We start from the raw sequence: 24,063 nt of genomic DNA, 5'->3' as shown, positions 1-24,063 counted from the left end.
TTTCAGAAAGTCAGCTTCTATGACATGAGTAACCTTCGTGAGGGGGCCGTTACTGCATAGTCCAGCTTACCTTGTTGGGATCTAATTTGCATTTATCTACTGGGTTAGAATCCTTAATAACTTCAACTACATCTTCTCCAAAGCGTTCTCCATAAAATCCCTAAAACCAATTGAAAGAGAAGCAAAATCTTACTTTCATGAGTATTTATGGGACGTATGATTTAAGAAGAACATTTAAAAGTTTTGTCTGGGCAGAAAGAAGAGTCACTGGAGAGAACATTTTTCTCCATGCAAAAAGATAATCGATAAATCCCATTTTCATGGTTTGGTCATGTAATTTTTAAAAGAAAAATAAAGGTAGACTCTCACATGCTTCTTAAAAACGAGGGGTATTTTTGGTAATGGGGTTCATGTGCACATATTCTGTGCCTAAAAATTTTAAGTATGTGCAAATTACAAGTGTGTGTATACATATTGACAAATTAACATTCAGACATTCTGTACATGCAAAAAAAAAGTTATTGTGTGCATACAATGTATACAAAAACTATAACAATGTGGGGAAAAAGCTCCATGAAAAAACTCACACATGAAAATCACTAAAACTTAATCTAAAACAAAGACTAGCTAAGCATTATTTGGCTGTACACTCTCCTATAAGGTAAATAGTAAGCAAAAATTCTTCTAGATGGTGAAGTCAGGTATAATCATAACAAGAAACAAAATTTCCATCTTCATTCCAAGTCTGAGCTGTTTCAACTCAGGCCATTATATATTGCAACTGGTAGCATATATGCTGAATAAGAAGGACGGAAACGGTTATGGCTTGGAATAACACATTCAAAATGCAACATGCTTCACCACTGGCAGTCTGAAAGAGATACACAAAGATTTAAGACCTGAAAAAGAATGCCACTTCAAATTACAGTAAATCCTTGGATTGCAAGTAACTTGGTACGCAAGTGTTTTGCAAGACAAGCAAAACATTTTATTTAATTTTAACTTGTTATACAAGCAAGGTCTTGCAGTACGAGCACATACAGTATTTTGTGTTAAAGTTTTGGGGTTGTGGGGTTTCCATTATTTCTTATGGGGAAATTCACTATGATATATGAGTGTTTTGGATTACAAGCATGTTTTTGGAACAAATTATGCTCGCAAACCAAGGTTTTACTGTAATTGATTAATGGATAATGGCCAATAGCTACAAAGGCAGCTCATTCCACAGTCTAGACGAGACTTTTCTTTTGTTTGCCAGTTACAGAGATCAAAATATTCTCACCTCTAATCTATGAGAAATCTCTGCCAGTTTTGTTATTGCAGGCTCCTTGTATACAAATTCTTGTTCATCCAGGTCTCCGAATTTTGAACCGTAGAAGCCAACACGAAAATAGGTACCAAACATCCGCTTACCATCCTATGGTTAAGGGAAAATTAAATTCAGCTAAAAAGTGTACTCTTAATAAAGAAAAAAAAGTCTGGTTGTCATTTGCATCCAGCAAAAGTAAAATAATGCTTCATTTGCTTTTGTTTTATACCTAGAGCACATGCATCTAGACGAGCTTTACAGTTCAGAAAAAAAAAAAAAGATGTTGCCGTCATATACTTTCAAATAAAACACTATCAAAGATAAGCCAGCCAGAGAAATCTAAATTATGCACCAATATCCCCAAAAATATATGTACTAGTACCCATAATTAACCACTTTAAAGGTCATTTGCATATAGCAAAGTATGTAGACCTATTTATTTGGTTAGCTCTACACTACAACATAGGCCCAGATTCACTAAAGATAGCGACTCAATCGCTGTTGGCCGATTCTGTGGCTGATTTTCAAACAGCAACTGATTCACTATCAAGTTTGCATGCAAATGATTTGCCATGGAGGTGCAAATCATTTGCATGCAAACCCACTGACTCAAATGCTCAGTGAGCGACTGAGACATGTGCAGAGCCCTGACAGTAGTGACAGGAGAACCAGCCTCCTGTCACTGCTGTCAAGGCTTCTGCTTATTTTTTAATGGGACAGATGTTCTGTGCCACTTAAACCTGCACCATCTTAATGGGCTTTTTTTTTTTTTTTTAAAGTTTTTTTTAATGGGCATCCCTCCTGCCATCATTTTGGGGTTCGGGTAGGTCGTGCCAACTGTCGTGGGGGAAGGAGCGTGTGATAGTCGGCAGGTCATTGGGGAGGGCCGTCGGTGGCAGTGGGGGATTTTTTTTTTTTTTTTTAAATGGGACAGATATTTTGCATGTGAATTCACTGTTCCCACGAAGCTGAGTGGGAGTCCTCCCACTGCATTGCTGCCAGTGGGGGAAGTGCTACAATACTGTGTTTTTCATTGCTAATGACAGACAGGTTCCATGGGGTCCTGCAGAGCATGCCTATCCCTCACTATTGAAAATGTGATAATGAAACAGCACCATCTGCTGGCAAAACTGTAGATGGAGGACTCCCACTCAGCTTAGAGGGAACAGTGGTGGCATTATAGAATAATGCATAAAATTTGAGTATGTGCAGTAGCGTAGAGAGGGTAGGAGGCACCCAGGGCGTTGGCACACCCTCCGCCACACTTGTACCCTCCCTCCCCCCGTACTCTCTCTAAATTTTCACCAGCATGAGCAGCTTCAACGGCCTGCCTTTCCCTCTGTCACTTCCTGGCCCCATGACCCGGAAGTGATTTCGGAAGGCAACTAGGCTGCCATGAGCAGCAGGCCAGAGAAGTTGCTTGCACTGGCAAAGATTTAAAGAGGTACGGGGGAGCATAAGTATGGCAGAGAGGTGGAGGTGGACCATCCCCTTTACTATGCCACTGGGTATGTGTTTAATTTGCTACTGTGCCTCATTCTAAATACAGAAAATTCCAGATCTTCAACATTATAGTTACATTTCTAAAATATCTGTTTCTTAAGTGTATTCGCAGTATGAAATTTATAAAGCCTGAGATTTGGATTAAACCAGGATTCACCTCTACATTATAACAGTCTGTTTTTCAAGATGTTCTGAGTCCTGTTTCTGGTTTTTTTTTTTCTTTAAATTAAATGCTCTTATCTTGCGGTATACAACATGCAAACTCTAAGAGTAAATTTCATTATAATGAAATAATACACTCACTGCCTGATAAGTTTGTTTCCTGATTATTCTCCCTGCTTCCCCTCCCCACCCAACTTTATGATGACGTTCTAAACGGGGAGACGCAAAACTGCTATTCTTCACACCTGGCAATGCAAATCCAGCACACTCTAACATACCAAGGCTGGGCTAGCGGAGGAGATCTGCCCCGGTGCAGGGAGTTGGGGGGAAGAGTGCATGGAGCAGTTGCGGAGTCACAGTCCACATGCGTGTGGCCTTTGGCTCCGCCAGCCCCGTCCCCTCAAAGTCATCTTCCTGTCCGGAGCAAGGGACTGGCAGGGCTGAGGGCTGTGCATGTGAATTGCCGCCCTGAGACTGTTCCATGCACCCCCACCGCTGCCGGAGGTGGGGGTGCTCTGCCAACACTACCTTCTGCCAACACTACCTTCCCCCTGAACTTTAGGGAGAAAGAAATCCACAATGAAGCCTTGGGTAGCAGCTCAAAGCAAATCTATCTTAGCATAATTAAGCAGCTGTGATAACCACCTCACAGATAAAATACAGCTCTACAAGAATATGCAATGTGTGGTCATTTTTCCTTGGTCTTCTATACCAACAAAAATTCTGTAAACCCTTTCAGGAAACAGCGGAAAAAGGTGAGGATAGTATGAAGGGGGAGGCATTAAAATACATTTATTTTCCTATTATTTCTAGACAAAAAAAAATAATAGGGCTTGGGGAGGAAATAGCATAAAGATGAACACTAGGCAGAGCAGGTAACAGCCATTATGAGTTATGAAGGGTTGATGATCATTACTCTGCATGGTAAATACCTCCAAGTATTATCAAGATAAAAAGTTTTAAATGGTTTTTCTCTTGCACAAAATAAAAATTAAGCTTTGCCAGCTGGGAAAGTAATTGATACCCAGATGAAAAATGTAAATTAAAAAGCTCCTACAGTACAGAGACAATAGAAACAGGATGTTTGATTATGAAGGCAGCTAATGACCTCAGAAATATCCTGGGCAGCAAGGCCTGAATATAGCAGCTCTAGGTTTAAACAAGTGTCCACAATTTTCCCGTATTCTCCCAAAGGTAAAAATTACTCCAGCTGGCACAGATCTTTTGATCAAATGGAATTTGGGGGGGAGTTTCCTCAAGAATAAAAAATAATGAAATCCACAAAGTAGGAACTTACCACAACAGACAATAGTAAAAGTGGGGAAGGAGGGTCAGCAACCAGGGCAAGAGAGGAAAAAACAGAAAGTATTTTAATCAGGGAAAATTCCAAAACAAATAAGCAGCAATTGGCAGCAAAAAACACAACAAATGTGAGCATCAATTAAAGCATTTAAAATTGGGAAGAGGAAGAAAAAAGGCTAAATCAAATAAAAAAAAAAAAAAATAAGCATGCAGAAAAAAAACAAAACAACCAAAAAACCTGCCAGCTATGAAGGCAAAGAGTTCAGGAGGGGCCAGTGACGGACAGCAAAGGAGCAGAAAAACTCAAGGGTGCACTTTCCCATGCATGGTGTTAAAATCATAACCGATGAAGAAGCTACACGTCAGGGGTCGATTTAGTATCAAATTGATTGATACAACAGATGCTCACAGGTTGCTGTAACCCTGCTGCGGAGGAGTTAAAGGATCAGCGGGCGGCAGCACAGCGGTGAAGGTGTGCGTGTCACAATCTTACTTGCCACCCGTGCTGCGGCAAGACCTACTGTTCATATCATCGGCCTGACCCGGTCTAGCACTTAATAGAATTTTGGAGACGACACACAGTTCTAGGTTTAAAGCCGAGCATTTTTGATGGCAAAACGGGCCGTCCAAAAGAACAGAAGCAGCACCGAATAGCGCCTTCTTCAGGACGAAAATTGTAAATTTGCTGTGAAACACGAATGACCTGTAGGCTCTGGATGCTGAAGGCTGGCTCCTGCGGTAGCACAGAAAGATGCACAGGTCTAATTCCTGGCACCATTTTGGGGGGGTCAGAGAAATTGAGCGCTTCTCGGGCTGCATACTGTAGGGACGCGAGTTTCTTCTACGGTGAAACCCAAAAGTATATACGTTTTGTAAGTAAAATGAATGTGACACTCTGAAGTACAGCTGTCATTTAACCATGTCTTAAATATGCAGCCCATATCTTCTTGGGTAGCCAAAGGCAGATCATTTTTCAGTGGCACACCAGCTGCCAGTTATTTTAGCAAAAGATCCACTTTTTTTTTTTTTTTTTTTAACCATCTGAGCATCGTCATTTAAATCGACCCCTGTGGCTGGAGTGGAAAAATTGTATTAGGGCATGATTCCATGGCATTGCTGATGGAAAAGACAGAACCAAAACAAAAAAAAAAACAAACCAAGGTGTACAAAACAGAGTACTAGTGATGGTAAAAAGTAACTCATTCACCAAAGAATCTTATTAGTGGAACATGGGTTGGTATCCATGCACCGCCTGTAACTTGTTCAAACTATATTTTCAAATATAGCAATGGTAATTAAATATATATATATATATTTCTTTGGTTAATGAATTTTGGTACACAGCAAACAGCAACAGAACACCCACAGCTTGCACATGTGGGCCAAGCATGGCATGAGGAATCCGATCTATTAGTGTTCTTTACTAACTAAAAGATTACCTACCTCCCAGCCAGTACTCTGTATAATAAAAAGTAAAAATGCTATGTCACAGAAAATTTAAAAAGAAAACTCAGAAGGACCAAACAAGGTCAACCAGTAAAAAGCACCATGTACTTCAATGTGCTCCACTTACTATGGTAGAATCATGCACACCAACACCCTTCCTTGTGACTTAGAATTATCAAAATGGCTTCCTCCAAATATTCAGCTTTTGAAATCGGTGTTCCATGTCTGTTTAAAGGGTCTTGATTGTTTTGTGAACATGGCACAGGAGAGTGGCCGTCCTGCTGGTCAACTTGGAAATAGGCCGACCTGGAAACACTTCTAATCCGGTCCAAATATAGAAGGAACGGACTTTTTCTACTGGGTTAAAATGTAGCAATTATGGACTATGGACACAGCTATTTGTCCGGCCATTCTGATCAGGAACGGTGTTAGAATTACTACAAGAGAATTTAAAAAAGGAAGCTAAGAGCTTCCAAACATAACCCTCCCTCCCCATTCTTGACTTTGTGTGAACACAGATTTATGGCAGGCCCTCCACTGAATAATCAAGTGAAGAAGAGGGTCAAAGTGCATCACAATGTGCAAACAAAAAAACCCACTGGACCCTTGAGGAAGGCGTAGTATGCCGAAACATGGCCCATGTCAGGTCCAACAGTAAACTTTTATTGAGGCAACAGTTAATAATTTTAGTGATTTGTCCAAATTATAAATCATTACAAATCAGTTTCTTGCATCAAGTTTAAACAAAATAACATCTAGTGGCTATGTAACCTTCAAGCAACAACGTAAACAATTGTCCATTATGAGGGTTACTTTACAATCGGTGCCTATATTTTGTCTGTTCTATAGTGTCTTTATAAAATACTATCAGAAATCCAGCAGAAATCATAGGCAAATGAATCTATGTCCATTTACAGCAACTCAAGAGAAGGTATACATGTACACATGTACATGATTACAGGTATTTTATAGAAGAGACACAGTAAATCTTGTCTCTGTCCATGCCCCACTCAAATTCCACCCATAACATGCCTACACCCAATGGATTTCTATGTATGGGGCAATTATTTAAGAGGATTGGCGCATGAAAATGACATTTTAACATTACCCCCTATCTTTTCATACATGATTTTTGTGCATAAAAAAAGGCCTCTACTGAACTGCATGTAACAATGCGTGCGGTGCCAGCAAAACACATCATTTTACGCAGCCTACGTGTAGGCGTACTTAAGTGTGGCCTAAGGGCAGAGTACAGGCAGTGTCACAATTTACAGGCAACGCTTCATAAAATACACATGCACTTTATGTACCAATCCCCCCCTTTCCCGAGCAGACGTAAATTGATGTGGTTTCAACTCTTGCGTGATTCCTGCTACTTTGGGCTTAGTATTTTATGAAGCTATCTAAGCACCTATCTGTCTTTATAAAGTAGGCTATAAACAGGTAATCTGTGTGGCCTTGACACACTGATTACCTGTTATACCAGGGGTCTCAAAGTCCCTCCTTGAGGGCCGCAATCCAGTTGGGTTTTCAGGATTTCCCCAATGAATATGCATGAGATCTATGGGCATGCACTGCTTTCAATGCATATTCATTGGGGAAATCCCGAAAACCCGACTGGATTGCGGCCCTCGAGGAGGGACTTTGAGATCCCTGTGTTATACTATCTTCCATGTGTCTGTACATCTGTTATACACTGTACAAATCGTAACCACAAATAAAGCAAAAGAGGTTTGTCAGCAATTCAGTTCTTAAATGGAAACAGAACAATATGGCTGGATAAGTTTACTCAAGCTAGCTATTTTTTCTATAGTTACCCTAAAAGCTGCTAACTTCAAAACATTTGAGGGATCTTTCTTTCTTTTTGCTTTTTTCATATTGTTTTACAAGTGTATGTGGACCATTAGGCATGTGTGCTTCGCTGATCATTATCCTTTTAATGACATTCAAAACCGTGCTGCGGCCAATTCACTAGGAGTTTCTTGCCTGGGCCAGAATTAGGTTGACTCATTAATATAAGCATCAAGGTTCAGACTGTAGGTACAAATCAGGGACACAGTACCTGGTGAACAATCTTGCTGAATGCTTCTTGAAGTTTACCATGAATTGTGGAGAGTTTCTTGGCGTCCCTGTTGGCTTCATGTATAGGTATAAGCACTTTGTAAACTTCATTTACTGCTTCATACATGCCAGCCTGGACAAAAGCAGAATTAAGAGTTTTAAATGTCCCGCCTCAGAAAGTAAACAAAATTGGAATAAGTGACCGGACACTGAGGGTCTGATTCTCAAACCGCTCGTGGTAGACATCCTACTGCCATCTGGCAATCAATCAGAACACGTGTTTTCAGAAATAATTCTGCGGGGAAGGATGCCTGCAAGGAAGGAATCTATAGTGCATCTACTGAGATGCATAGGGATGCTTAAGCACGCCCAAGGCGGAGCGTAGGTGTGGTTTCACCCAGAAGTGGCCTCGAGCGAGCTTAAGTGTCCTTACATAGATGCAAGACGGATGCCTTAAATGTAGGTTTGCAAAATGCTGACTTACATTTAAGGCGTCTGTCAGGAAAACTAGCTGCGATTCTGAAAAGGATGTGTGATTGAACTGCGATCAACGGCTGCTCCTCAGGCGCCCCCCCTCCCCCAATGCGCTATACAAAGGTGTGTTTCACTGGTAAGATGGGTGGAAGTCTAAGGGCTCCTTTTATGAAGGTGCATTAGGGCCTTAAAGCGTGGAATAATGCGCGCTAAAATGCTCCATGCGCTAGCCTCTACCGCCTCCTCTTGAGCAGGCAGTAGCTTTTCGGGTAGCGCACACTATAGCGTGCACTAAACACATTAGCGCACCTTTGTAAAAGGAGCCCTAAGTGTGGGACTATATGACTAGTTGAAGGGACGCTGCGAATACGAGGGCAGGAGGACATGCAGGAATAGTGCAGGGGAGGGGGTGGAACTTATTTGAGGATGACGTATGAGACAGTGGTGTAACATGGCGATTGGTGGACACCTGGCATGCTCTCCCAGAGGAAGTAATTGCAGAATCCACCGTTCTAGGATTTAAGGGTAAACTAGATGCACATCTCCTTAAGAGTGGCATAGAGTGATACGGGTAAGGGTAAATTAGATTCACATCTCCCTTTAGAAGCAAAGTGATATGGGGACTAAAACTATGCCAGGGTACATCTGGTGGGGCCTCCGCGTGTGCGGATCACCGGACTTGATGACCCAAGGTCTGATCCGGAGATGACAATTCTTATGTTCTTATGGCTGAGCACGTGGGGGAGAAGTTGGGCCTGTCTGAGTGCTGGAGTGGTGCACCTAAGGCTGCCCCAAGAGCTGGGGGAGTGTATGGCAGGAAAATGTAGGGTGTGGATAACACAGTAGTTGTGAACAATACGGGATATTGTACAACAGCCACCCTTTGGCCTTCCGGTGACCATGACGGTCCTATAAATTACAGCAGTTTGAAGGACCGCTGGTAAAGAATATTCTACTGTCCCTGTCAAACCTAGAGGAACACAGTCATAGTAAATGCAGCTACCATAGAGAAAGATGCTGCTGCTTGTTCCAGTAATCCCACCAGTCCTGCCTCTGTGAAGTACTTTCCCGAGCAGATGCCTTCTTCATCTGGTGACACGACGTCATCTGAAACTGCAGACTCTTCCAAAACATTCGAGGAAATATTCTGTGGAAACGCAAATTATATTGGAATATTTAAGTGAGAAAGCACTGGTTACCTGCTCTACAACGTCCTTCAGGACACTACGCTCTTCACAGTCAACTTTTCTACGAGAGGGCATGATTCAATAAAAGGCGCTTAACTTGTAGGCGATGCTCCGCGTGGTTGCCAAGGTTCGTAGACAGTCGCGCGCGAGACACCAGCGCCCCGACAATGGAGGGCAGACAAATCCAGCACAAGACACCAGCGCGCCACGGGAAAACTTCGTTTTAAAGAGTTCCGAAGCGGGGTGTGAGTGGGGAACCCCCCCCCCCACTTTACTGCATTATTGCATCGTGTTCGCGCTGCTGTTGGGGTGGGGGTTGGAGGGTTGGAACCCTCCATTATAGAAAAAAACGGAACTTTTTCCGATTTTTTTCGGGAAAAGTTCTGTTTTCTCTATAATGTGGGGGGTTGCACCCCTCCCCCAACGGCAGCGCCTAGATTTAAGTGTCACTAGGTAACCTAAACTATCAATTTAATGAGATTTTAAAGGCGTGGTCAATTACCACACCATTTAACCCATTTCAAAAAAGCAAGGATCCCCTAGATAAATATAAAAGACGTCTTTTATTTTTTAAACATTTTATTATTTTATTAAATTACAATAGTATAATACATTTAATTGAAAATAGTAAAATATTACAAATAATACACTATTTCAAACAAATGTTATAGAATCATAACTATACCCAACCCCCTTCCAACAATTATTAATATTAACAATACTAAACATCTTTAATATGAAGATTTAATATCCATTTTTCAGTACCTTCCCCTATCCTACCCCCTCTATCCCAATCCAGATGTGTAATGAAAAAACTCAGAAGGCAATATATTATTTTTTAATGCGAAACAGCAAATAAAGCCAATGGACTCCATATTTTGTTAAATAAAACACTAAACCCTAAGCATTCACTCTCTCATATCTATATGTATTACAGTGGTACCTCGGTTTACGAGTGCACCGGTTTGCGAGTGTTTTGCAAGACGAGCAAAACATTTGCAAACTTGGTGCCTCGTAAACCGAGCGCGCCTCGATTTGCGAGCGCCTCCCCTGCGAACCGGCACCCTCCCCCCCGCGATCAGGCACTCCCCTCCCGCCGCCATCGGGCACCCCCCCGCCGCGACCTGAGGTCCCCCCAACCCACCCGAACCCTCTTCTTACTTTGATGTAGCCTCCGCACCGGCACCAGCATGTCCTGTGCTGGTGCCGGTGCCCGAAGATCTGTCTCCTGTGCTGGGCCTTGAGCATGTGCGCATGCTCAAGGCCTGAGAGTTCACGTCGAATGTGAACTCTCACGTCGAACGTGAACTCTCAGGCCTTGAGCATGCGCACATGCTCAAGGCCCAGCACAGGAGGCAGATCTTCGGGCACCGGCACCAACGCACAGGACATGCTGGTGCAGGTGCGGAGGCTACATCAAAGTAAGAAGAGGGATCGGGTGGGTTGGGGGGACCTCAGGTCGCGGCGGGGGGGTGCCCAATGGCAGCGGGGGGTGCCGGATCGCGGGGGGGAGGGTGCCGGTTCGTGGGGGGGGCCTTCGGGGGGAGCAATGCCGGTTCTCGTTGGGGGGGGGAGCAGCGCTGCTGGCCTTGGGGGGGGTGGAGGGTGGGAACCTATCAAAGCGAGTTTCCATTATTTCCTATGGGGAAACTCGCTTTGATAAATGAGCATTTTGGATTACGAGCATGCTCCTGGAACGGATTATGCTCGTAATCCAAGGTACCACTGTACATACATTTGTCCATCAAAATGTATAATTTAACCTGTCATGATTTTTCCAATTTTTTGTGATCATTTGAACCGCAATTCCAGTTAAAATCAAGAAAAGACGGCTTTTAAATTTATCAAGAGTAGGTTTAATATGTAAAATAGTACCACAAATTATTGCTTCGTATGTTAATAGAATATCCGATTCTAAGACTATATTTATTTGTCCCCAAATTGACTTCCAAAAGCTAAATATCAGCGGATAAAAAAATAACAGATGATTTAAAGTCCCTATATCAGCATGACAGTGCCAGCATCTATTTGATCTAGAACTATCTATTTTTTTGCAACCGAACTGGGGTCCAAAAATTTCTGTGCAATAAAAATAACCATGTTTGTCTCATAGATGCTGAAAGATGTCTTTTATTAATTATGACTAGTACAGCCATACAAATGATTGCACGAAACTGGAAAAACTGGGATCGTCTCAACTTTACATTTTATTTCTAATTTACAAATATGAGAAAAGGAACGCTGATTTATTAGGGAATACAAAAAACTTTAACTTAGTTTGGGGCCCATTGTCGTATTTTGTAGAATTATTATAGTTATGATTTTTGATGTTAGATAAAATGCACATCCAGGGAGGGGGGAAGGGGGGGATGATTATAAGGTCTTTTAATTGATTATTTATACAGATGATAATAGGAGAGAAGGGTGGTATTTTTGAGGTTGATAAATAAGTCTGATTAATCATATGTATAACTTATGTTTAAAATATGTATGGACATATGATAAATTTTATAATTACTTTAATGGTAAAGATTAGGAGGGGTGGGGGAGGGTAATGTTCTGTATGAATCTTGTAAAATTATAAGTGATGTCTAAAGTGTTAAATGTATAATCTATGTTGTTCTCACTTATTGAAAGTGTTTTAAAATGAATAAAGATTATTTTTTTAAAAAAAAAGCAATTAAGTTGTATACAAATTTCAGTTAGGCATCTCAAGGCGTCCATGATTGAGGCGCCTAACGTAGGCGCCGTTTATAGAATCCGGCCCATAGTGTCTACAGTAAACAAATAAACATGTTTATCCACTCCTACCCTTGCTGAGAATTCTCAAGCAGCATTTCTGACCTCATATTTTTATTTCCCCCCTCCTTTTAGAAAACCATAGCGCAGTTTTTAGCGCCGTCCACAGTGGTAACAGCTCCGACGCTCATAGAATTCCTATGAGCGTCAGAGCTGTTACCCCCATGGCCGGCGCTAAAAACAAAACCATGTTACGGTTTTGTAAAAAAGAGGGGGGGGGGTTATTTTAAAAAATTTATATACCATCTACAACTAGGCGGTTTACAGAATACAAACATAAAAACTTAGGACTAAACATCAAGTTTCAAAGCAAAATCTTAAAAACTACTCTTTAAAATAACCCACTGAAAACCTTGGACCGCTCACAAAAATGCCGTAACAAACAATTGCGTTTTCAATAACTTTTTAAATCTTAACTGGCCAGAACACAGCCGTAACTGTCCCACCATATGTAGCTTCTTTAAATCAGTCCCTTTATTTTTTTACTCCCGCTACTTCATCTTATCTATCTATATGCTCCATCTTTGTTATACCCTGTACTGCCTATCAGAATGCTTTACCATGTATTCTGTTGACGTTATGTAGCATACTATGCCATACTTTCATTGTAATTTGAATATTTTTACTGCTGTAATTGTCTATTGCTTATGTTTGACTTATTCTTGCTATACACCACCTTGCAGTAAATACACCCTCCCGCTTTTGAGGACTTTCTCATTCGCACAGAGTTACGCCTATGATTGTTTTTAGTCTCTAATCCACGAGCTTCTGTATCAGGATCTCCAGGGACCCCTGAGGAAGACAGCACTGTCAAAACACGGACCGTGTTGGGTCCATAGTCCCCAACGTTTTGGGTCCCAGATATATCTTCATGTGGATTATTGGATTGTATTTTTAATAAGGCCTGCATCTTGAAACATCACCTTCTCCACAGAGGGTTTTTTTTTTTTTTTCCTGTCAGACTTTTATTTTTGTGGAGCAACAAGGGTCAACCGTTTCTTTGCGCTATGTAAGTTACAAACTTACAGAATAGCATTTAGGCACCCTATTGGCATTTTGTGCGAAAAGTGTGCACTTTACACTCATAAGTGCTAGTATTCTCTACATTTACGCATGTGAGGGACACACTAATACAGGTGCCTAGTTTAGAGAAGCACCCGTTCACACTTTTAGGCATTTCCCTGCAGTGCCATGCTCATTTCCTTTAGTTCAGTGGTCTCAAACTCAAACCCTTTGCAGGGCCACATTTTGGATTTGTAGGTACTTGGAGGGCCTCAGAAAAAATAGTTAATGTCTTATTAAAGAAATGACAATTTTGCATGAGGTAAAACTCTTTATAGTTTATAAATCATTCCTTTTGGCTAAGTCTTAATAATAATAATATTATAATTTATAGCTAAAGAGATATATGATCAAGAAACTGTTTTATTTTACTTTTGTGATTATGATAAACATACAGAGGGCCTCAAAACAGTACATGGGGGGGGCGCGAGTTTGAGATCACTGCTTTAAACCATCCTGGTGACTGCTTTGCTGAAAGTGCACCATCGCTTGATCCTTCTGCTGTGTAATCCATCTCCCGTAACCAGTTTACCATTCTTACCTGAAACGTCACACATCCCACAGGAAGGTATTTGCGATCCTCCAGCATGCTGAGATACTCGGCCACCAGTGCCGCAGAATGGACCAGGCACTGTGCAGCTTCTGCATGGTTGCTCCTCTCCGAGTGCTTTCCTGCCATGTTCTGTAGCCAGGTCAGGCGCAGGTCAGGAGATGTCTGGTACCCCTTGGCAATTCTGCTCATGAAGGAAAGCACACAGAGAACCACTTGTTACAAGAAGTGGTGCTCCCTAGCTGGAAAGGGATGTTTTCTCTCTAAACGAGAAGGGATACAAAACTTCCAGGCAGGGAACCAATACAGCAGAAGACCAATACAACAATGAGCACAACATACAAGTCCATAGATGCCAGGATTCAACAGGAGTCAAATTCCTAAATCTAGGCACCTATTTTCAGATGAACTTAAGGACCTAAATTTAGGGCTGCAATTAACTCCTCTAATTTTAGGAGCCTGGTGCAGGAAATGAATGCTGACTGCGTAACTTTGTTCCCCCGACACCATCCACTTTTTAGAATTCTAAATTTAGATATTCAGAGAAGGGAAAATTTCCCTTTTGACTATAACCCTGTTAAACCACCATAAGGGTAATTCCATAACATGCACAGGTGCTGGGATAATTGGTAATAACATCTGCACGTGCGCTACGAGTTATTCTATAGAATAGCTCATAACTTCAAGGGAAGAGGTGTACATGTGGGCGGAGCATGGGCGTGTCTACACTGAATGTGCGTTAATTTAAAGAGTACTATAAGTTACGCATATATAGATAGCAACATAGTAAATGACAGCAGATAAAGACCAGAATGGTCCATCCAGATCGCCCAAGAGTCACATGCATTATAAATTCATGATTGTCTTTTTTTTTCTTTGCTATTTCTAGGACATAGAAGTCCGCCCAGTACTATCCTTACATTGCAACTACTGGAGTTGCCATCGTAGCTCATTCCAGCCTATCCAAAACATCTTGTCATTTGCAGGATACAGACCATAAAAGTCTGACCAGCACTGTCCTCATGTTCCAAATTACTAGAGATCCCATCGAAAGCCTTCCCCAGCCCATCCTAAAATGAATTGCCATACATGGGACCCAGACGGTGCAAGTATCTGCCTTAGTTCTTCATTTTATACCATTCGTTTTCTAATTAGAGATCCTCTGTGTTCATCCCACACTTTTTTGAATTCCATCACCTCCTTCGGGAGGGCATTCCAGGCATCAACCACCCTCTCCGTGAAAAAGAATTTCTTAACATTACTTCTAAGCTTACCACCCCACAACCTCAATTCATGTCCTCTAGTTTTACCATTTTCCCTTCTCTGGAAAAGATTTGGTTCTATATTAACACCTTTCAAGTATTTTAATCAGGGAACACTTAGGCGCGAACATTTACACCTGCCGTTGACCTGGCCTAATGTTAGGTCGTCAATGTCGACTTACACTAGGAGTCAAACGTAACATGGATGTGATTACAGAATTGGTGTTCAGTGCTTGGCACTGCTGCATCTACTTTGAGGTGCCCAAGTTGTAAAACTGTCCCCCCTCTCCTAAGATTATAAGGGGTTAATATAGATACTGATATACACAATAAAGATGGTAAGTGAGACCCACTGGAACAACTCCAAAATAACAAAAAGATCCCACTGTTCAAAGCATGAAGCCGAGTGACTGAATGCTTCTGATTAAACATGCAGCAGCCTATGTGAACCCTTGAGAAAGACAGCAATTCTGGCGAAACGGGTCCCGTCGGGCTGTGGCTGCCTGAAACATTTGAGGTAAGTAAATCTGAAGATACACTGAACAGTAATTCAAACAAATTTAGTTTTAAGAGAAGACTCAGTGGAGAAGATTTTTAAAATATTAATATTAAAAGGAAGAAAGATATAAAAGAAATCGAATAAAAAAGGAAACATAGAAACATAGAAATAGACGGCAGATAAGGGCCACGGCCCATCAAGTCTGCCCACTCTAATGACCCTCCCTATTTAGCTTTGCGGATAGATCCCACATGTCTATCCCATCTGGCCTTAAAATCTGGCACGCTGCTGGCCTGAATAACCTGGAGTGGATCAACTACCCTTTCAGTGAAGAACTTCCTAGTGTCACCATGCAGGTTTTTTAATGATCAATGAATAAAATGGGGAACCTTGTCAGACTTGGCTGAGGTTTATTCCCTAGCAAAAACAAAAAAACAAACTGCAGACTCCTATGTACCAGATGCAGGCTATGTTTATTATACCAAATATTTTATGCAGCTGAAAATACCACCTTATAACAAACCAAGGGACCTGACATGGTCCGTGTTTCGGAAAACACTCCTTCCTCAGAGGTCCATGGTTGCTAAGGTATAAAGTAAACCGCAATAAAAGGTATAAAACAGCCGTCGGTATGGTATCCTTCTCCACTTAGAGTGTGCGATGCAAAACTAGTAAAACAAAAGCAGAGGTTTATTCCCTGTCACCAAGCAGGTTTCTGAGATCCTTTTCCTCCCCTTTTTTTTACACCTTATACTTTGAACAGTGGGATCTTTTTGTTATTTTGGCGTTAATATAGATACCCTATATGAAAACATGGTCGACAGCTATTTCGGTGGCTGGTCCACAGTTATGGAATGCTTCACCAGGTTCGTTAAAGATTATATAATAATTTGAAATCTTTTAAAATGCTGCTAAAACTCATTTGTTTTTTTTTTTTAAAGCATTTTATTAGAACGGGTGATCCTTGGCGCAGATTCATGTGGCAGATTCCTTGTCTTTCTTGTTTAAAGGATAGTCTGGTAGCTAACAGTTCTGTAGCAGTTTTAATGTTTGTGATGTATTTGATGTTTTATTGATGTCACAAGTTATGTATGTTTTATTGTAATCCACTTAGGTATTAAGCGAAATAAAAAAAAAAATTTTAAATATATTAAAATAAGTTTGTTTAGCTTTGTATAGTGATGTGACAAACAGCACAATGACACAAACAATCCCCTGGCCGATTTGGACATCTTTTAAAGATAAGTTTAAACAATATTTATGAGTTGTTAATGTGACACACATAAAAAAGAATGAGAAAATATGTTTCTACTTCATGGTCCAATGACAAAGGTAGCATGTAAAGCTTAGTGGCCATGAAAGTTTTGAGCTCTGAGAGTCGCTGAGGTCCTGAGAAACGATATGAAGTTTGAGTTATAATCTTAGTAATTTTATATGTTATATATATGGTTTATCTATATATATAAAATCAGAGGTATGTATGTGTGTGTGTATGTGCCGCGATCACGCAAAAACGGCTTGACCGATTTGAACGAAACTTGGTATGCAGATCCCTCACTACCTGGGATGATATGTTCTGGGGGTCTCGCAGCCCACCTGCACACATGGGCGGAGCTAAAAACAGAAAATCAGATTTCACCCATTCATGTCAATGGCAAAAATGTTAAAATCTGCCAACGCAAAAACGGCTTGCCTGATTTGAACTAAACTTGCAACACATCTTCCTTTTCAGTTTAAGAGCTTGCAAATTCCAGTGAGACTTGCATTCTCTATCATACTGTGGAGTGGATTTTTTTTTTTTTTTATATTATTTTTTATTTTCAAATTTTACATAAAGTGTACAAAATATTAAAATACAATTGATAAATACACAATATCACTTTTATATCTAATACATTATATTCTAAATGTATTTTATCCCCCCTCCCTCCCCCCACCCTTCTATTACTTTTCAATCATACGTTACATATTGTATATCATATTATAGTCTATTATGTAAAATTATTTTTACTGCCCTCCCTCTATGTGTGTCACAAAGAAGATATTTAAAAGAAGAAGAGAAGAAGAAAAATCCTACTATTTATTCATTGCAATATTTTGTCAATGGCCCCCATATTTTTATGAATTTAGTATATGTCCCTCTTTGTATTGCTATTGTTCTTTCCATTTTAAATATATGACATATTGTATTCCACCAAAATGTATAATTTAGGTTATTATAATTCTTCCAATTATTGGTAATATGTTGAATGGCAACCCCTGTCATAATTAATAAAAGCTTGTTATTTTCTGGTGAAATTTGATTTTTTTTTCCTCATCATCATTCCAAATAATACTGTATCATATGATATTGCTATATGATTTTCCATCAATTTATTAATTTGTGGCCAAATTGAATTCCAAAAACTTTTAATGTAGGGACAATGATATATTAAGTGATCTAATGTCCCTGGTTCCAGATTACAGTGCCAGCATTTATTGGACTTAGAACTGTCTAATTTTTGCAAACGTGTAGGGGTCCAAAAAGCTCTATGTAATAAAAAGAACCAAGTTTGTCTCATAGATGCTGACACTGTACATCTCATTCTCCAAGACCAAATTAGTGGCCATTGAGATGCATTAATTTGATGCTTAATCTCAATGCTCCAAATATCTTTTAGACCATTTTTTGGTTTTTTATTCAAATATCCAGATATTAATTTATACCACAATGCGGCTTGATGTCCTAGGAAGTCTGCTTGAAAACATAAGAACTTTAAACTATATTGATTATTCAATGTTTTCCATTCAGGGAACCCAACCTGAATGGCCTGCTTCAATTGCAACCATTTAAAACTTTGTGTTTTATTAAGACCAAATCTATGTTGCAATTGTGAAAAATCCAGCAGTTTACCTTCTGAAATAACGTCATCTAAAGATCTAATGCCTGCAATAATCCAGTTCTTCCAAAGGATTTGAGCTCCGCCAATTTTGATCTTGGAGTTTATCCATAAAGATTGATTAGTTGATTTGTTTATTGGGATAGGTGTTAATTTACTTATAAATCTCAACGTTTTCCAAGTATCCATTAAAATTTTATTTTCTCTGTATCTTCTAGGCATGTTAATACTTGGAAGGTGAACTAAGATCCCCCTGTTTTTCCCATGGTCAACTCTATGTTGCTTGCTCAAGGGTGGGTTCACCCAAGAATTTATATGTTCTTGCTTCTGGAGTTGAAACTAAAAATGTTGTTTATAATCAAGTTTTGTGTTAGTTGTATTGTATTCATTTTGTCAAATATTTCACATTATAATTTGAATATTGTACTTTTTATAAAGCTGTAAAAAAATAATTTCATTCACCACTATAAAGTATCTTTATTTGAATCCATTTACAGTGTTATTGCTATAATTAAATACCCGTGCAACGCCGGGGCATCAGCTAGTATGTTATATAAATGGGTTTATCCCAAAATTGTGTTAGATAAGGTTGATTGATATACTTAACACAATAAATATACTGACAGGACATTAATTTATATTCTGCATTAATCAATAGATGGATCTCAAATTATAGGGATCAAAACAACCACCATCCCAGTTATTACAACACATATAGCTTAATATAGATACATAAGAGAATGATTTTAATGGTGGACAAATAAACAGACAAAAACAGTCCAATACTCCTTAAAAAGAAAAAAAAAGTAAATTCGATCATGTTTCTCTGCTTCTGCTAAAACTTCACTGGCTCCCAATTATTTCTAGAGTCTACTTTAAATGTGCCTGCTTTATATTTAAAATGTTGTAAGGCATCTTTCCTTCCTTCCTTCCTTCCTCTATCCTGGAACTCTACAAGATCTGAGACTACCAGATCTATTCAAAAACTCAAATTATCTTTTCCTACGCTGAAAGGCAAACTAGGGAAGTCTCTTCTTTTCAAAATTTTCCTGTCTAGCTGCGTGAATTGGGCTCTTTCCAATTATTCCAAAAACATTTGAAAACTTGGCTTTTTTTCAGAATCATAAACTGCGCTTCCCTCTATATCATCCTTAATTCCTATTGCATTTTTTTTTCTTTTTAATTTCTGTAAATCATGCCGAGCTCTATTTTTATAGAGAAGATGCGGTATAGAAGCCTAAGGTTTAGTTTAGTTTAACATTAATCAAATTTATAGTAAACAATCCCACCTGTAGCCCGAAAACTGCAATGAAAGGGGAACAGGGCAAGCAATACACACTACCTGTACATCAGATCAATGAGCATTTCCGGATCTTCCTGATGTTCCTTCATTTTAACAGTATCGGAGAGGATCATATGAAGATTGAACACCAAATCCTGGACCTGTGGATTGATTTAAAAAAAAAAAAGAAAAAAAGAAAAAGTCCAGCCTGTTAATCCTCTAAGAATCTACAATACATAAAGACGGCCTGGAGGGATGTGCTAAAACCAATAAACCAAAAGGACAGACAACAAAACTCAGATTCTGTATTACTTAATTATACATTAAATATACCATATTTGTCAGTGTATAGGACGCAGCGGTGTATAAGACACCCCCCCTCTTTTTTATACACATTTTAAAGAAAAAAATAATAATTTTCTACATTTTTTCATGAATTTCCTTAATGATTTACTGTACTAATTTTGTAGTTACCGTATTTGCCGGCATATAAGACGACTTTTCAGTACCTTAAAATCCTCCCCAAAGTCGGGGGTCGTCTTATACGCCGGGTACTGTTTACATGCAGTGGCGTACCAAGGGGGGGGGCGGAGGGGACGGTGCGCCCCGGGTGCCAGCCCTAAGGGGGTGCTCCCGGCCTTGCCGTTCATTCCCCCCCCCACCCCCGAAGGACCGCTCGCCCCACTGACCTGTGAAGCAGTCCGCAGCAGGATCGCGAAGTCAGCGTCAGCGATCCCGCCCCTCCTCTGACGTCAGAGGAGGGGCGGGACCGTGGCGCAGGAAGCAGCGCAGGGATCGCTGACGCTGACTTCGCGATCCTGCTGCGGCTGCTTCATAGGTGGTGCGGGGAGGCCAGGGGGGCGAGCGGTCCTTCGGGGTGGGTCGGGGCATCAGGCCTTCAGGGTGGGGCGGGCGGGCAGGCAGGCAGGCTTTCAAGGGGGAGGGGGTGACAGGCAGGCAGGCAGGCCTTCAAGGGGGGACAGGCCTTCGGGGGGGGGTGCAGGCCTTCAAGGGGGAGACAGGCCTTCAAGGGGGGGAAAGGCAGGCAGGCAGGACTTCAAGGGGGGACAGGCCTACAAGGGGGGGACAGGCCTACAAGGGGGGGGGACAGGCCTTCGGGGGGGTGCAGGCCTTCGGGGGGTGCAGACCTTCAAGGGGGGGACAGGCAGGCAGAAGGTTGTGCAGAAGGTGTGCGGAAGAAGGGGTAGTCTTATACGGCGAGTATATAACAAACTCTATATTTTAACTGTAAAAGTTGGGGGGTCGTCTTATACGCCCAGTTGTCTTATACGCCGGCAAATACGGTATTTATATCTACCAAAAATGTAATTAGAGAACACTGTAGTTAGGTATCTTTTAGGGCTCCTTTTACTAAGCCGCATTAGGGCTTTAACGCGCGGAATAGCGCACGCTACATTGCCCCGCGCACTAGACCTTAACGCCAGCATTGAGCTGGCGTGAGTTCTGGAAGCGTAGCGCGCGGTAACTTCCTGCGTGCGCTAAAAAACGCTAGCGCACCTTAGTAAAAAGGAGCCCCTAATCTTCATCCTCAAAACCCAAAGACGTGACGACGCACCTGTGCAGTGTATACTTGTGAGACCTCGTGGCATCCGAGAGAGCAGAAGCAACGTGACACGCGTGTACAGTGCGTACTTGTGAGGTGTACGAGAGAGATTAGAAACAATGTGACGGTATATTAATATAAACCAGAAATTTTAGACTGACTGAAATTTCAACTCATAATTTTGATTACCGGCGCATAAGACGCACCCCATATTTTTAAGCATATTTTGAGGGGGGAAAAAAGTGTGTTCTAAATGCCGGCAAATACGGTATATACATCAAATATATTATTCCAGTCAAAATTAAGGGGGTAATCTTATAAGAGATTTGAGCGTACAGAAAAAGTGCTTTATGTGCTTATAAAATTGCCTGGGGGAATATGCAAATTGAGTAGATGCTGGTGTAACTTCATGAGAAATTCAGCATAAGGACTGTCTGAATTCTCAGTGCTGTTTCCATCTCGGCAGAGTGTCCGTGTTCTCACCGCTTGCGTTGCTCAGCATAAGCCAGCCACAAGAACATAAGCAATGCCTCTGCTGGGTCAGATCTGAGGTCCATCGTGCCCAGCAATGTCATTTAATTTTCTTCACAGACAGTCACGGGGAATTTTGCGTTATGCTTGACTTCCTGAAGTAGCAATTGCAAAACACAGCTCGTGTCGAAGCTGGGTTCTACATGTATTAAGATAGCTTGTTTTACTATCACTGAGTAAACATTGCTATTGTGAATATTTGAAACCTCTGTGCTATGATTAGAGCTTAACATGCACCACTGGTAAAAGTCATTTTACCGCATGGCCGCTTTGTGAAGAACTTTATCTATGAGCACACAAAGATTCACTTTACTATCTTTGACTATATAGATTGTGAAAGTTGTCTATTGGGTTTTGTGGTTTGAAAAACCTCCTGGATATTTATATTGTTTACAAAACCCCTGTTTTGGCTTTGGAATTTACCCGCTTAGATTTTAGGCAGAACAGACGTTTTAAAATAAATTAAAAAAAAAATCAATCAATCAATTGCCAACTTTTCAAAATGGCAACAGAAACACCCCTCCCTGGACACACTCATGGAGTTGGCTCAATATTGGGGGTGTTAAGCCACCACAGACCTGACTACCTTTCTATGAATGTCTTGAGTACTTGAAAAGCTGGGGGGGGTCCCTGAGGACAGGCTTATGAAACCCACCGACAAACTGTAAGTGAAGACTCTCCTCTACAGAAGGCTTTCAATATTCACCCAACTGACACAGAAATTCTGTTCTATGTGCAGAATCATCCTCACCTGGTCAGGAAATGTGGTCTCCCTTAGTTCCAGATCCTCCTCAGCATAGGTCAGAATAGTCTTGAGAGAACGCCTGAGAAAGTCTTCATTGAAGTTCTGAGAGGTCCCCACCAAGGATGAGAGCGACATGGTCACCTGCATTTTCACTCTGGCAAAATTCTGCAGGGTAAAACTTTTAGAATCAGTATGCATTACATCGCAATTGAGTAAAACACAGAGGGGGATGATATCCAGCTTTGCTTGAAAAAGCAAGAGAGGCTCTTACTCAGTTAAATCACACTAACCGACCCAAGAGCAGACGTTCAGCTTCCGAGCACGTTAACCAGAGACTGTACGAATTAGATGGGGATCGGAGTAAAAGGTTACTTACATCATGAGGTGTCTTATTACACTCGTCATGCAAATTATATTAGGAAGGAAAAAAAGCCTCAGAAAACAAAGGGTGCAAGTTCCAATTCTATTTTCAGTCACTGGCACAAAATAAACCTTCCTTTGTCTCCAATGTTGAACATAAAACAGAAACATGAGGGCAGATAAAGGCCAAATGGCCCATCCAGTCTGCCCATCCGCAGTAACCATTCTTTCTTCCTCTCTCTAAGAGATCCCATGTTCTTATGTGAGCCAAGTATAGGACAATCAAGCCATTGTGACATCACTGATGAGGCTGAGTCTTAGGCATTGGTGGAATGAGTCATTATGACATCACAATCTCAGCTCTGGAATGTTGCTACTCTTTGGGAGGCTGAGTCTTAGGCATTGGTGGAATGAGTCATTATGACATCACAATCTCAGCTCTGGAATGTTGCTACTCTTTGGGTTTCGGACAGGTATTTGGGAATGGCAATTCTTATAGAAACGTGATGGCAGATAAAGGCCAAATGTACCATCCAGTCTGCCCATCTGCAGTAACCATTATCTCTCTCTTTCTCTAAGAGATCTCATGTGTCTATCCCACACTTTCTTGAATTCAGACACAGTCTCTGTCTCTACCACCTCTTCCGGGAGACTGTTCCAACACATATTCTTGGCTTGAGCGCACGGCGCGTGCTGGTATATAGTAATGTAGTCTGGCTGGAAACCGAACTGGGACTTGAACCCTTCTAAGTTTTCAGAGGTTTTTCCCTTCCTAACCTAATTTACATGACTAAAGCAACAAGGTACCTCACCATTTTAAGTGGAGTAATTTCATTGAAACTGTGGACTTAACAGAGACTGCCACTGAATATTTGCTCTGCCCACGGCAGTACTCTTAAGTTAGGGTTCCTTTTACAAAGCCGCGCTAGCGGTTTTATATGCACGCATCGGATTAGCGCGCGCTATAGCACACGCTGGCCGTAAATCTACCACCTCCTCAAAAGGAGGTGGTAGCGGCTAGCCAGTGAGGCAATTTAGTGCGCATTATTCCATGCGTTAAGGCCCTAGCGCAGCTTTGTGAAAGGA

At 41.1% G+C, this 24,063-nt stretch overlaps 1 protein-coding gene across 8 annotated transcripts in view; it reads right to left on the bottom strand.

Moving 5' to 3' along the window:
• The window catches only part of DOCK7 (dedicator of cytokinesis 7), a 287,050-nt gene that overhangs the window by 17,688 nt on the left and 245,299 nt on the right, over positions 1-24,063 (bottom strand). For 5 of the 8 annotated variants that reach the window (XM_033917242.1, XM_033917240.1, XM_033917243.1 and 2 more), the window contains 8 exons: positions 22,624-22,782; positions 19,838-19,938; positions 13,847-14,039; positions 9,261-9,404; positions 7,785-7,916; positions 5,720-5,734; positions 1,283-1,408; positions 71-160 (listed from right to left, as the gene is read on the bottom strand). In XM_033917242.1, the coding sequence (XP_033773133.1) occupies positions 71-160; positions 1,283-1,408; positions 5,720-5,734; positions 7,785-7,916; positions 9,261-9,404; positions 13,847-14,039; positions 19,838-19,938; positions 22,624-22,782 (960 nt within the window). Of the gene's footprint in view, positions 1-70; positions 161-1,282; positions 1,418-5,719; positions 5,735-7,784; positions 7,917-9,260; positions 9,405-13,846; positions 14,040-19,837; positions 19,939-22,623; positions 22,783-24,063 lie in introns of all 8 variants that reach the window. The other 3 variants (XM_033917241.1, XM_033917245.1, XM_033917248.1) reach the window with 1 other exon arrangement.

The sequence above is a fragment of the Geotrypetes seraphini genome, chromosome 12 (genome assembly GCF_902459505.1).
Source record: "Geotrypetes seraphini chromosome 12, aGeoSer1.1, whole genome shotgun sequence".
Classification (NCBI taxonomy): Eukaryota; Metazoa; Chordata; class Amphibia; order Gymnophiona; family Dermophiidae; genus Geotrypetes; species Geotrypetes seraphini.
The sequence above is the reverse complement of the archived record's forward strand: the minus strand, read 5'-3'. Positions and strand labels throughout refer to the sequence as shown.